This window comes from Alligator mississippiensis, chromosome 16, assembly GCF_030867095.1.
Source record: "Alligator mississippiensis isolate rAllMis1 chromosome 16, rAllMis1, whole genome shotgun sequence".
NCBI lineage: Eukaryota > Metazoa > Chordata > Crocodylia > Alligatoridae > Alligator > Alligator mississippiensis.
Genome location: NC_081839.1, coordinates 6,389,093 through 6,404,111, shown reverse-complemented (window position 1 = coordinate 6,404,111; position 15,019 = coordinate 6,389,093). Strand labels below are relative to the sequence as shown.

Here is a 15,019-nt window from a genome sequence, read left to right as displayed (position 1 = left end):
GCTTTGACTGTCACCTGCTGTCCTCCCACTAGCTTGCAAAGTCTTGCTGGACTCTTCTCTGCATTCTTCCATGTAGCCCAGTGTCTGCAACCTTTTGCTAAAGTGGTTTCATGCTCTGCCTGTGGTTTTGAAAGTCCTGCGAGTAACATCCCCAAAGCAGCATCATGATCCTGCTGCAGGATCTTGAAAGGCCCTTGGGGAAGATTTTCCATTATGATGTGGGTGCAAACGAGCAGAGAATCACACGGTCTAAAATGTGCTCAAATATCTAAGGGAACAGTTAAGACCGCTAGCCCCAGTGTGAGGAAGGGACCTGATTGTAAGCTCCTTGGCACATCTTTTTGTTCTTGCTACAGTGCCCAGCACTGGCGGGCCCTGCTCCCAAACTGGAGATCCTAGGTGCTGCCACCATACAAGGATTAACTACAACGCACAGATGGGGAATTTGATGCTCAGAGAGACCATGGATGAGTCTGAGGTCACAGAGTGAGTCAGCCTGCGACAGAGCTAGGGGAATACTCAGAAGGCCTGACCTGAAGTCTAGCTACTAGACTACATGGCCCTCCTTTACTAGTTAGACACAAGAAGAATCAAATCTATGAAATCTGGACAAGGCAATGATTTAATGATTCAAAATACTCTATTATTCAACACATTTCTTCAGCAGGATAAGTTGAGTTGGATCGTTCTGGATAACGTAGAAACCACTTCCATTCTCAATTCTTGAGCCAAAACACACACACACACACACACACACACATACCTCAAGTAGATCTTATCGTGAGGTTCAAAAAATGCCCCCTCCACACTTTTTCCCTCCAGGACTGGAAGCAGAAACGGGCAATACCGGACCTGAGCAAATCCCGTGAAACAATGTCGCTGACTGTTCAGACTTGAAATCAAGGTTCAGTTTGTGCCTGTCACCTTTGCTGTGTTTGCATTTCCAATTTGCACTTGGTTATTTGTGCATGAGGATATCCACAAATCGGGCATTTTTATCTCAAATCCTGGCAGGAAATGACTTTGAGATTCTGTATCCATAAGTTAAATATAGGATACATTGGATATTTGTAGAAGTTGTCCAATCGATGAACAGAAACAAAATCACGTGACCTTTTTTTGCAGCTATCCAACACTATGAAAATTGCTTCTAATTGCCATAGACTGGCCAAAAGTGAACTGCAAGCCAGACACCTTTCACTGGAGCAATTCACAAATCATTTCGAATAACAAATGCAAACAAGAATCTCATCATCTGTAGAGTGAAGGGCAAAATTCAGTGACTACTTTGGTTTGAATTCTTTGGGTAACTCTAGCCAAGAGGCTGAGCAAAGGGGTCAGAAGCGGGGATGGTGGGATCTGTTAAAAAGCTGGGTTTTCTACCCAATACCATTTATTTATTGCATCTATTTTTTGTTTTAAGTAACACCAATGATGACGTTGTCTCAGTTATACATTGCAATGCCTGGTATCTAGCAATGGTTTAATGGAGGCAAGTGGTGCTACCGCTTGGGAGAGCGTGCCAAAATGTGCAGCCCAGTTTGGGAATCTAACATAGTCCAATAAACATCATAGCGGGAGATTCGTTCTTGGCTCCAACTGCCCATAGACAGATACAATTCCCCTCCAGGCAGAAAACACGTGGCACTGGAAGGGGAGACTTTTGTGGAAGACTTCCACTATACCACGGCCCTCCGTGCCACTTTTGCTGCTCTTTCTTTTTCACCTCTGCTCTGCTGCCAGCTCCTCCAACATTTTGCAGAGGAAATTCTTTAAGGGAGAGCTTCCCAATTGCAGTCCTAAAGTCTCCTAAAATGGTTCAGCAGGGACAGCAGTCTGGGTTTATGGTTCAGTTTTGAGAGATCAGGTAGCTCTTGATGGTGTCCGTCACTGGCCAACATCTTCCCATTTCTCCTAAGGCCCCTTTACACCCCTCTAGCAGTGTACAATATATTACCAGACCTCAGAGGCCCCTTTGCATTGAGAATGTAAGTCAATGTGTGCATGTGGGAACTATAGCGTTACTGAACCTGACCGGGTGTCAATGATGGCACAAGATGCAGGTGGCAGAGAATCAGGTCCCTGGCAGGCTTATCAGTGCACTAGAATAATGTGACTTGAAAATGCTGTGACTTGACTTGTTTGATTTAATTTGCTCTCTTTTCCCCACTTGCCTTCTTTTTCCCTCTCTCTCACTTTTCCCTTCTTTCTCAGTCTACTTTCTTTAGCTTATTTTTCTTTTTTCCTTTTACTCTCCCCCCTCCTCCCCTTTTCTCCAGTCCTTTTCTCCCCCTCCTCATCCTCTCTTCTACAGGGGCAATGCCGCCGAGAGCCTTTGATTCTAATTAGCACATGCTGAAGCCATTACGCCAGCCTGGGTACAGTACAATATAACGGCTCTATCAGCCTCGCTGCTTTGGGGAGAGCACGGAGTGGCTGAGGATGTCTGCGAAGCAACTGAGGACTCCTGTCTCTACATAAGCAGTGGCCCAAAGAGAGACATGTTGGGACAGAGCTCTTTAGGCTGGTACAATACTCCCTGCACTGAGACAAGCATCGCAAACTATGGCAATAGCTTGGAGGCTTCTGACGTGGACTGTCATCTTCGCCACGGCCATGTGCAACTTTCCTGGTTACACATTCCAGTCACAAGGTAGGGGTTTGCCATGGGGAAGGGGAAGGTGGGCTGGACTGTTGTGTCTCAGCAGACAGTTCCCAACGCTGGCGTGCACATGGGGAACCTCCTGTGCGAGTCCTGTTATGCTGAGCGAGTGCGACTACCGCACTCCACCCTGCTTGACCGGCTGTGTCTGCGGCAAAGGAATACCTGCCCTCCCACCAATGAAAAAGAAATCATTTTGGTCTGGGATTTTAAGGTCCTTGTAGCCAGGAGCTGTATAAAATGATAGCTAGAGTGCTGGGCTGCTTGCCTTCTTGAAAGCAAAAAGGGTCTGCGGGCCTGATAGTAATAGAGAGAGAGCTGCCCTTGCATTTCAGATGAATGAAGCATCCTAACGTGAAGACGAACTTTATAGTGAAGAGCCTTCCAAATACGAAGACAGTTGGGTGGGCACGTGTGCTTGCGAGCATCTGTGTGTGCGTGGTTACAGGTCTCCACTTCGGTGCTTGCAGGGGTGTTTTCTGCGGGTGTGCAGATAAGCGTGGGTGCTTGCATGTGTGCATGTCCCCTTTCCATGGACACGTGCACATGCTACCTGGCAGTGAATGTCCATATGTGTTTGCCTCTGGCTATGGATATATGGACTGGATGCTTGTTGTGCGTGCCTGCATACGTGTTGAGCGTGTGTGTTTAACTGTGTTTGTCCAGATGCTGGATTAACTGCGAGACGCTGTGTGCAGTTGAGGCTGTGCAGCTAATTGCAGCAGGGCTACACTCCATGATGTATTAAGGCCCCCTGCATACATCTGAAGTTATCCGCCTGCAGTTAATGCCGAGTGGGGTTGAACAAAGACAAAATGAAAAGCCACAAAACACACTGGGGTTGCAATGCTTTATCAGTGCCAAATGTGTAGAACTGTCCCATTGCCGCATACGCTGGTGTGAGCAAGAGGTGACCGGAGACAGGACAATTGCAGACGCGGCGCAGTTCACAGCTTTGTAAAGGCAGAAGACAAACTTCATCTGAAATAAGCCTGGTGGTGTTCGCCAAAGACTCTGGCAATTCCCGTTTTGAATGTTCTGGGTTTCCTGCAGCAGTCGGTTCACACTTCCCTCCGTCTGCATCGCCTTATTCGCCCCACCAAATACATCTGAATGACCACTTGACTCCCCCCGTGCAGTCCTGCCAAATCACCGCAATGCTAACCTAGAGCACCCCCTCCAATTCTTAGCCCCGCTCGATCTGCTAGTTCATCTCAATCCAAATGTGGAGCGCCCCTTGCCTTCCAGTCTCGGGCCGCTTTGCAGGACATTCGATGCGCTTGGGTCCTGACGCAATGTACCTTTACTATTCTAGCCTTGGGCTTCTGCTAAGTAAAGGCAGTCTTAGTTTACTCTGTCAAACTCTGGAGTAGTTTGGTGATATGCGGAAGCAGGAGATGCGCTGAGGCTGCCAAACACCCTTGCACATTTGACTCAAGTCAGGATTAGGACCCAAGTCTCCAGACTTGACCGTTTCTGTTGAGTAAATGTATTTATGACCAACCCCTTGGGCACTGGCCCCAGCGTTGATGATTTTAATTCAGTTTATTTTAGTTGCCAGCTGGTAGCAGGGCCCTAAATTCTGGGGAGTCTTAAAGATAAAAATGAGGATTAAGAACCTGCCGTGAGAAGCAACAAGGTGACAAAGGAGGAGCATGGCCATAAAGTTGGTTAACTGAGATGGTTTATGGTTGAGCGGAGGTGAATGAGGTGGGAGGCATGATGGGTGGAGATGGAGGGCCTGCGATAATCAAGTGGAAATGATATGGTAGGAATGAGAAGGAGGAAGGAACAGCAGTTCAGGAGGAGGAGAGAGCAGTAGGAATGGACGTCAGATCTGGCCAAGCCAATGCTGTGTATGGAAGTAGGTTGTCCTAATTTAGTCCTAGAGCCTTTGAGGACCAGAGGTGATTTTAATGAGTGAATGGGCTATTGCCAGGGTTCATCTCTTTTCAGGTAATGAGGTCAGGGGAAGCTACAGCTTCCTTCTCATTTGCTAACCAGATCCTTGATTCAAGAGGCAACTAGGAAGGAGCGCGGGGTGAAGAAACAGCCGCTCTTCATTATTTTTGTTCCCCCTAGATCAAAGCTGCCTGTGCTGGGAATCACACCTTCATTAAACCCACAGAGATTCTAGCTTTCTTAGGCACATCTTGAGCAGGAGGCTGGACCAGATGACCTCAAAGGGTCCTTTCCAGTCCCACTTGCCTATGATCCTGTGATCTCTGACAGCACTGCTGCACATCCAGGTTGGGGGTGCATCAACAGGCAAGTACTTCAGACCAGCATCACAGAAGTAGCATAGACCTACCCTGTGTGACTTACCCAGTGTCTCAGGACATTTATGGCACTGCAGGGACCCGAACCCAAGTTTCTCACATTCCAGGCTAATTTCCTACCTGCTCTACCAGCCTTCCTGGCTATACCATGATGAGCAGAAGGTCATTATCAGAGAGCCCAACCCCTGGTTCCCCACTGGCACAGCCACTATTCCTAGCTACTGTTGTGTATGACCAGGTGGTGGACTGGAGAAGAAAAAGAAAAAAGAAAATGCTTCCAATAGTTGCAAATTTTTCCAGGCCTGAAGTCATGACTTGTGGAAATAGCTGTGTTCGTTTGCCCGGCTTCATTACACACGATGTGGGATGGTGCGGAGGAAGCCGAAGCATGGGGAATAAAAAAAAAATCATTACTTCTGGTTGGTCAGGCCAGAGAATAGGTGCCAGAGGTGTTTATGGTTTGGAAGGTCAGGAGCTAACCCCTAAACCCAGCCAGCGGGAAGGACCGTTCCATTAGCGGTGGCCGAGGAAACCACGGTCAGATCCCACACTGGAAAACACACTAGAAGGAAAGCAAACTTTCCAGAGCCGGGCATGTGGTGAGAGTGCAATTTGGAGTCCAAATTTATGATGGCTAGGAAGGCTTTGAAGATGGGTGGCGTGGAGTCAGGCAAAATGCAGCCACTGCAAGGCAGCCCGACCTCTCCCTGTTTGCTTAGAAAACAATGGTTAAAAAAAAAAAGATGCAGAAAGTACAGCAAGTCCCTTCCAGTTTGAGGGCAGGGTAGAGACATCCACACCATGAATCATTCCTGCTTCACAGCATAGACCCATGCCAAACTGTTGGGAGTTAGGTGGAGAGCGCCCTGGAGGAAGGTTACCCCAGAGCTGCCAAATGCGGGTTACCCCATAAACTGCCAAAGGACTCATTGTACCTTCCTCCGAAGCATCTGGATGCAGCCACCGTCAGAGACAGATCTAGACAGGCTTGCTCTGGCAGCTCTTGTGACAGTTTGCTGGTCATTCGAGACATGTTTCTAGACGCTGCAAAGAGCCAATTTCTTTGACAGGGAAAGGTGTTATGTTACTATGCAAGCACAGGCATACACTGCGGACTGCGACCTTGTCAAATCATATTTGCTCCGCGGTGTGAGGCTGACTCAGGGACTGACGTGTCCATAGAGAGCGTGGTAGAACAAACCGGTGTGTCAAAAAGCAATGCGAGCGGGTGAGTTGAAAAGGCAAGATGGCCTAGTGGTTAGCGGACCCGCCAATGAATCATAGGCCTGGCTTCCAGTCTTGGCTTGGGCCTGCTGTGTGTTCTCCGACTCTGATTTACCACCTTTATTTTTCTTGTAAGCTTTTTAATGCAGGAACTTTCCTACCATGGGTCTGAACCAGGCCTACCATTGGAGCGTTAGTGGTTGATGATACCGCTATAATATAAATAACCATCTTTACAGCAACAAATTCTCTATAGATTGCTCTGCAGTCTATATTTTCATTTGCTAAATACATTCTCATGTCCTCGGTGTATGGTTCTGGGTACATTTTTCTGTGATTAAAATGAAACACCACTAGATAGATAGATAGATAGATAGATAGATAGATAGATAGATAGATAGATCTATATACCTATATCTATATCTATAGATAGATATAGCTATAGCTCTATAGATATAGATATCTATATCTATATCTATCTATAGCTATATCTATCTATCTATAGATAGATATAGCTATAGCTCTATAGATATATATCTATCTATATATGTATCTATTTATCTATCTCTATATATATATGTATCTATCTACATATGTATCTATTTATCTATCTATAGATATATATCTATTTATATATGTATCTATCTATTTATCTATCTATAAATAGATCTATCTATTTATCTGTAGATATATATCTATCTATATATGTATCTATTTAACTATATATAGATACATCTATTTATCTATAGATAGATAAATAGATACATATATAGATAGATAGATATCTATAGATCTATAGCTATATATAGCTATATATAGATAGCTAGATAGATATAGATCTTTATATTAGTGGTGTTTCATTTTAATCATGGAAAAATGTGGATTTTGGGTAACTTTTTCTAATCCCAAAATTGGGGATTTTTTTTTTTAAGCGGAGAAAACCAGGATCGCTGGTGATCACTTTAGCAATGTCCCCAAATTGCTGTGTGAAAGGGAGTCCCCAGCTGGAGAGAAGAGGAATACCAGGGAGGGAGTCTAAGGAGAGAAACTGGTTCCATTGTGGAAAACGTTGAACATCTATCCCAGAGAGCGTGCCGTATTCTTGCTGCAGCCTTAATCTGGAGAAAGAGCCGGTGTCCTTCTTTCTTCATGACATGGCAAAGCAGCTGAGAATTGCACTGACTTTTCATTGGTGGAGTCATTACCCATTGTTGCCCACTATGACCCTACGTCATTGTGTCTGTTGGCCAAATTGCGTAGCTAGCTAGTCACTGCTGTTGTGTTTGTTTTGCCCGCCAGAGGAGTTCCTCTCCAGCCTCGATCACTATGAAATCGCTTTTCCCATCCAAGTGGACCAAAACGGGGACTTCCTCACCTTTGACATGAGAAGCCAGCTGAAACAACGCCCCCGGCGCAGCCTGGGCTCCCTGTCCTATGAGCCATCTGAGCAACAGGTCTTCTACAAGGTCTCTGCCCACCGGACCCAGTTCCTCCTCAACCTGACGCTGCATTCGAACCTGCTGGCTGAGCACTTCACGGTGGAGTACTGGAAACGAGACGGGATGGACTGGCAGCACGACTTCCATGAGGACTGCCACTATGCAGGCCACTTACAAGATCGATACCTGAACTCGAAAGTCGCCATCAGCAACTGCAACGGACTGGTGAGCCTCCATGTTTGCCCAGCCGAGGCCATTATTACTCACTATGGCCTCCTATAAAGCAAAGCAGATCCCCTAATCTTTATCACAGAATTGTACCTTGCAAAGTTGATGGGTCCCAACATGCACTTCTCCACTGGAATATGAATGATCAAATGGAGATGGAACAGTGCATGCTAGGATCTGTGCTCTCCAGAAGCCATATCCCTTGGTTAAAGTTGCGGGTAGCCATAAGCCCTACTTGGATACAAGTCAAATTCCCATTCAGATCTATGGGAGTCTCTCTGCTGACTTTAATTGGAATGAGCTGGGCAGATTTATAGCCTGCATTCAGATTATTTAATCTCTAAGAGATCCCACACTGAGCTCCCTTGCCTCTTTCCAACAACAACAACAACAACAACAGAGGCATTCTGCATGTACAAAGGAGGAATGTATTGTGGAAGGGTGGAGGTTTCTCAGAGAAGGAACATTCATAAGTCAAGTGCTTATCCAGGCCTCTGTAATTAAGACAGCTTCCTTAGGGACTACCATCTGTCTGCATTTAAACTGCAGACAAAAAAAACCCAACCAAACAACCAAAAAACCCACCATCTTGCAATGCCAAAATGCTTGCATGTCTTTGCTTTGATGATATCTTAGCCAGAAATGGGGAAGTGTGGTCACACTGTGATGTAAACCTTGCTGTGCTGTGATGCAATGGGTTTTCTGCAAGCAGTCACGGACAGGGTGAACTGTGCTTATGTTGACGAACTGTCCAGCATCCCCCCATGCAATCTCCAGAGCAAAGGCAGACAAGAGCACCTATACCTTCTGTCACCTTCCACTTCCCCTGGATGGATGTGGCAATTGCTCTAGAGCTTCCTTAACACATGGGAGTTGGTGCTGCCTCCAAAACAGCCTCTATCCCTAGCCTCTCTATCTAGACCCCTCTCCTCTACACCAAGCAGAGGGGTTGGTGCAAACATAGTCCTTGAGCAAACCATGAGAAATATCCTAGGATCGTAGCAGAGCTGGAAGGGACCTCCTGAGGCCATCTAGTCCAGCTCCCTGCTCGTGGCAGGATGGTTTCCTTGTGGGGTAAAACTAGAGAAATAGACTTTATGGATTAGACTCATCTTTAGAGTAAAGCCCCCATATACCACTACGGCACTGACTGAGAGTGTAAGAGGGCTCTGATTTGGGAATGAATTCACAGCCAGTTTACAGTCAGAGCAGCCTAAAGGGGCCTTACTATATACAATACCTCTGTATGTCCTGTTTCCAGTCTGCCCCACAACCAGTGGGTAACATAGATCTTTCTTTCTTAATTTACTGATAGTCCCCCTGGGGTTTGCTGGAGGGTACATTTTGCACTATGAGGGATCTAACCATTAATTTTCCCCTCCTACCATGGATATCAAATCCTCAGATAAGGTGTGGCCAGACAATACTTTGTCCAAGACCAGATAGTCCCATACAACAGGAGGGGCATTGGGAGATCCCAGTGGCAGACTAATCTCCAGTCCCTCCCCCAGGAGAGCACAGCAGGGCAGCAAGCATATTTTCTTTGCCTTCTGCTGGTACAGTAGCCCAGCAATGGCCTTGTTATCTGAGTTTACAAAATCGGTTGGGGGGCTCTTCTGTTTTAATGAGAAAAGTGGATTCAGCTGCTTTAATGATAAACAAAGCTCTTGGATCGGAGGCAATATTTTTTATTAGACCAACTAAATAGCAGCAAAAAAAAATCTTTCTTTGCACGCTTTTGGATCCAAACACCCTTCTTCAGGCTGAGGAGAATTCCTCATCCTGTAGAGGCTGGAAGTTTATTCCTCTGAGAGAGAGTTGCTCTGTGATGTGCAGATTAGGTAGGCTTCTTCCTTGGAGGTGTCCAATGTCCATCAGAGAGGTGAAAATGTCTTCTGTCTTGGTTAGCAATGAAGTTTACATTTTTCAGCTGCTTTGGCATGGGGGACTGGCATAGGCGACTGGTGGGAGGGGGGGCATGTGCCCCCCCTGATACAGCCATCCCCCCTGCCGTCACCACCAGCAGTTTCTTTGGTTGCTTGCCAGGCCCATCCCCACCCACAATGGCAATGCCAGCTTCTGAAGGTGCCCCTCAAGACTCAGGAGGCACCAGTTGCCCATGGGGACTGGTGTTATCCAACCCAGTAGTGTGGATGCTGTCCAGCCCCCCAGAATGCCAGCCCACATTTTTGTCACCCCCTCACTCTGCCATAGCACTTCCTCCTCTTGTCCCTTGAATGGAGGTGACTAAGTCTTCTCTAGGGATAAAAGAGGATAGCAGGGACCAGAACCCGACCCACGTGCTACTTTCTTTTTCCTCCTTCTTCCTGCCAGAACTATTCAACTCTCACCCTTGGCTGTTGCAGAGCCTTCAACATCCCATCCTGTAGCCCAACAGCGCCTCCCCTTTTAAAACCTTTTTGGCCAGCAGTGGAAGGAGAACCCCGGCAGTCTCCTCGTCCTGTTTCTTTTTCTTCTCTCAGCTCTTTCCTCTCACAGTCTGTCTCATGTGCCTGGGGGAATCCAACGCGGGGTGTGTCTCTGCAAATGGGGAACCCCTGGTTTTCCCCAGTTGCAGAGGTGTGCCTAGAAATCCCCCAATCATCCCTCTGCTAGTGGAGAAACCCAAGGTTCCCCCATTGGCAGAGGTGTGCCCAAGGGTTGTCCCGCAGGATCAGGCCCCAGCTGTCCCCAGAAGTGTCAGGGGCCCAACCCTGCAGGACAGCGGGCAACATCTGTTTTGCCCAATGAAGTAGATCAGCTGGGATGTGTCCCAGTTTGGCTGATCCACCTTCTCGGACAACGTCTGTTTATAACCCCTGTGTCCAGTCAAGTAGAAATGGAAAAGATCCGTCTAGTTCCTCTAGTCCCTGTCCCAAGGAAGAGTGCTGGACAGACCAGTCCCTGTTGTTGCTTGCACCGTGACAGGATGGCATGATATTTTCCTGCACGTGACATGCAGAGCTGATATTAAGGGGGTGTTGGTTATATGCTGCAGTTAGTATATGCTAATATAATCTGTAGGCTAAGGAGGCAGAAGGTGCTAGACATCAAAGACCAAGCAACCGAGAGAATGGGTAGCAGAACTCAAGGCTGTCCCAGGTTCCCTGAATGTCCTGCCCTGTCCCCTCACACAATGCACTCACTTCTGCTTCAATGGGTAAGTTAAACCATCTGAATTCGCAGCAAGGGAAGTTTCGGTTAGATATTAGGAAGGATTTTCTCACTAGGAGGGTAGTAAAGCACTGGAACTGGTTGCCCAGAGAGGCGGTGGAAGCTCCATCCTTGGAGGTTTTCAAAACCCGGCTAGAGAAAGCTTTGGCTGGGATGATCTAGTTGGGGATGGACCTGCTTTGAGCAGGAGGTTGGACTGGATGTGACCTCCTGTGGTCCCTTCCAACCCACATTTTCTATGAGTCTATGTCAACTCCCTCCCCGCTCTCTTTTTGCTATCTACTCACACCTTATGTCACCTCTGAGTTTGGCCTACGTACCTGCATACATCCACCCGACTCACACTGACATCTGTTGTGCTATATGCCTCAGACGCCTCAACCTAATCCCAGCGATCGAAACACGTGCACAGTCACCTGGACGCACAGACAATCCCGATACACACACGCACCCATCCATGCTGGCATCCCGCACGCCCTGATGCACACCAACCCATCACATCCCAACACGTAACATGCATGATGCTCCACTTCATTTTGAACAGAATAAAAGTCACTGCGGCTTAAGTTGTCGGAAGCAAAGGGCAGGATGGTCGCAGTTCCAAAACACGCGCCGGCCGTTGGCTGCCAGCAAGGCAAGGCCGCCAGCGAGCCTGCAACAAAAAGCAGCTGGAATCGACAGGAAGCAGGCCTAGAAGCGTTTGCTGTCTGGGCTGTACAGGGGAACTGAAAAGCTTGTATTCAACAGAGAACTATTTCAATCCACGGGCTGTTTGGGATCCCAGAGACCCATGTGCCTGGGAGCGCCATAAATTTGCACACCTCAGGTGGAAAGAGTCAAAAGTGACATTGTCCTGTATTTGCCTCTGAAGACCTGAGTTCAAAAGGCAGCATTCCTCCTGTAACCAGGATGTCGAAGGAGCCACAAGATCTAGTACATGGGAAGGGGGGTGACTTGTAAATCTGCAAACCTGTGTCTTTCTCCCACCACTTCTGTTACCAAATGCGTGTGCTCTTCGGCGTATCGCTGCTCTTCTGTGCCTCTATTTCTTCCTCTGTAAAATGGGGAGAATGCTGCTTACTCTCCTTTGTAGAGGAATTCAAGTCCTGCAAATGAAAAGGGCTGAGTAAATTTTAGGTATTGCTATTCACCTGGGTAGAGAGTCTCTGGAAAGCTGATCCTAAGGTTAAAAAACATGTCTGCTCCTCGTCTATTCTGCTTAATAAGAGATTTGTAAAATCATTTGATTTTAGCTGGTAAAGTATTATTACTATTATTATTTATTTTTTGCCTTAGAGTAGGACCTACAGCAGTGTTCCCAACCTTTTTTTGCCTGGACCCGCTGCTGGGAGCGGAGTGCAGTGGCGGTGGCCCGGGGGCGGGGGAGCTCCTGGCACGGCTCATCCTTCGTGCGTGGCACTGCCAGCATTGCCCCCGCAACCCTCATTTGGGTTGCGACCCAACCGCGGACCTAGAGGCTGCCAGTTGAACTCAGAATCTCATGGTGCCAAAGCTGTACAAACCCAGAAGAAAGGTGATTTGTCCTTGCTCCCAAGAGCAGCATTGTTCTCTCCCCTGAAAATAGTTCCACGGTTAATAGTCAAACTGTAGAGACAGGACTGATACAATGACATGATACGCCAGTAGACAGGCAAACACCTACATGTCAGGTCTTTGGTGTTCTGTTTTAGTACAACACCCGGCACACTGGGATCCTGCTTAATGACTGGAGCAGCTTAGATCACAGCTTCACACTCCACTACTGGGAATGAGACGTTTGGATCCAGAGCCTAAGCAAATCTAAGTTTTGTGGATCAAGTCTTCATTGAGCACCAGCTCCATAAAAATGAAATCCCATGGGCCAGTCCTGCAAAGGCAAACACATGCACTCCTGTAAATTGTCCTCCTGAAGTTAATAAGACCACTCGGGTGCTCGAGGTCAACTCATACCACTAAACCCAAACTCTTACCTCTCTCTCTCTTTTCCTCAGTAGAATTCAGTGTGTTTTACGGGGGGCACCAGCATGTGTAAGGGTTTGCAGTTTCATATGCAAGAGTTTGCAGGATTTGGGCCCTTATCCTCCCCAGCTTGGTTATAGGCAGGGATCCTGATTTTCTCTGATTTAAAAAAATCCCCAATTTTCGGTTAAAAAAAAGTAACTCCAAATCCACATTTTTTGGTGATTTAAATTAAACACCATAGATAGATAGATAGATAGATAGATAGATAGATAGATAGATAGATAGATAGATAGATTTACCTATCTATTTATATCTATATATAGTGGCGTTTCATTTTCCTGTGATTTAAATGAAACTCCACTAATATATAGATATATACAGATATAGATAGATATATCTAGCTATATATCTATAGCTAGATATCTATATCTAGATATATAGATATATATCTGTATCTATATATCTATATAGATCTAGATATATATCTATATCTAGATATATAGATATATATCTGTATCTATATATCTATATAGATCTAGATATATATCTATATCTAGATATCTATATCTATGTATATAGATCTATATCTGTATCTATATAGCTAGATATATCTAGATATATATCTAGCTCTATATAGATATATTAATATCTATATCTGTCTATAGATATCGATTAAAATGAAACACCATTATCTATCTATATCTATAGATAGATAGATAGATAGATAGATAGATAGATAGATAGATAGTGGTGTTTCATGTTAATCATGGAAAAATGTGGATTTGGGGTTACTTTTTTTAAACCAAGAATTGGGGATTTTTTTAAGTCAGAGAAAACCAGGATCCCTGGTTAGAAGCTAATAGGACAAACCATTCAGCATTCGTCTCTGCTCTGCAGGTGACTTGAGTGCATTGCAGACAGGATGTCCAGTTCAGCTCCCACACAAACCACAGCTCTATCCCGGCGGACTCCACGTGGCCCCCCTTCAGCCGGCTCTGGCCTGTTGGAGAACAGTAAGAGGTAGTGTTCGGCTCGTCCTTGTAACAGGGGTAGTGGCAGGGCATAGGGATGCCCCCTGCCCATAAACAGCTCTGCAAAGAGTCAGAGAGGAGTCCCTAGACAGAAGGAACGACCTGTCTCTAGCAGCATGGCTATGCTCTCCTTTCCTGCTGCTCTGCCATAAGCCGGCGGTGACCTCCTTCTCCCCGTCCCACAAAGCCGGCAGCCAGCTGGCTTCGCAGGCCGACACTCGGCTTTCCGTCGGAGTCCTTGCCAGGCTAACCTCACACTACCTCGCTTGTGTTTGAAACAGTGGAGCTGGGCCAAGAGCAACAGAGCTTGGTGCAGAAGGAAATCCCCCGGCACTCTGTGGAGATGGGGACTTCACAGTGCACACACTGCCCTGATTCAGCTTTCATAGTGGGGCGGGATGGGGGGAAGGAGACAGAGAAAGACCTATTAAGGAGGCAGCTTTGACCCCTAAAAAATGCTCACCCCACTCGCTCAGCAACTGCACTTTTAGTGAGCTTGCACCTTCCAAACAAGCATTGCAGGATGTTTTCGAGGCATCTTCATTTCCCTGCATCTTCCAAGCAGGTCAGTATTGTTATTCCCCTTTTAAAGAGGAGAAAGCTTAGGGACAAAGGGGTGAAGCACCTTGCTGAAGGCCAAGCCATGGCAGAGCTTGTAACGGATGCCTCTGTTCTCAGGGCTGTGCTTCAGTGTCTAGGCTGGAGAGGAAGGATGGTCCAATGGTTAGGGTGTTACCCTGGTATTTAGAGTACCCAGTTCTTGTTCTCTTCCCCGTCCTTGTGACCAAGTCACTTTGTCTCACTGTCACTCCACTACCCAGCTGTAAAATGGGAGGAATAGCGCTGCCTTACCTCTCTGGGTTGTATGAGAATAAATTCAATAAGAGTGTTGAGGTGCTCAGTATTACAATAATATGGGGCAGGTAGGTATGTACCTTTGATAGGGTTTCTCCTACAGACCTTGGAGGACCCTGTTAGATCACCTGGCTCATTAAACAGAATGAGAGCTTAGTGTTATGT

General features: G+C 46.6%; 1 protein-coding gene across 3 annotated transcripts in view; it reads left to right on the top strand.

The window, feature by feature from the left end:
* The window catches only part of ADAMTS10 (ADAM metallopeptidase with thrombospondin type 1 motif 10), an 87,043-nt gene that overhangs the window by 13,866 nt on the left and 58,158 nt on the right, over nucleotides 1-15,019 (top strand). For all 3 annotated transcript variants that reach the window (XM_006265659.4, XM_019485371.2, XM_019485370.2), the window contains exons 2-3: nucleotides 2,215-2,653; nucleotides 7,465-7,829. In XM_006265659.4, the coding sequence (XP_006265721.3) occupies nucleotides 2,566-2,653; nucleotides 7,465-7,829 (453 nt within the window). In that variant the 5' untranslated portion in view covers nucleotides 2,215-2,565. The remainder of the gene's footprint in view (nucleotides 1-2,214; nucleotides 2,654-7,464; nucleotides 7,830-15,019) is intronic.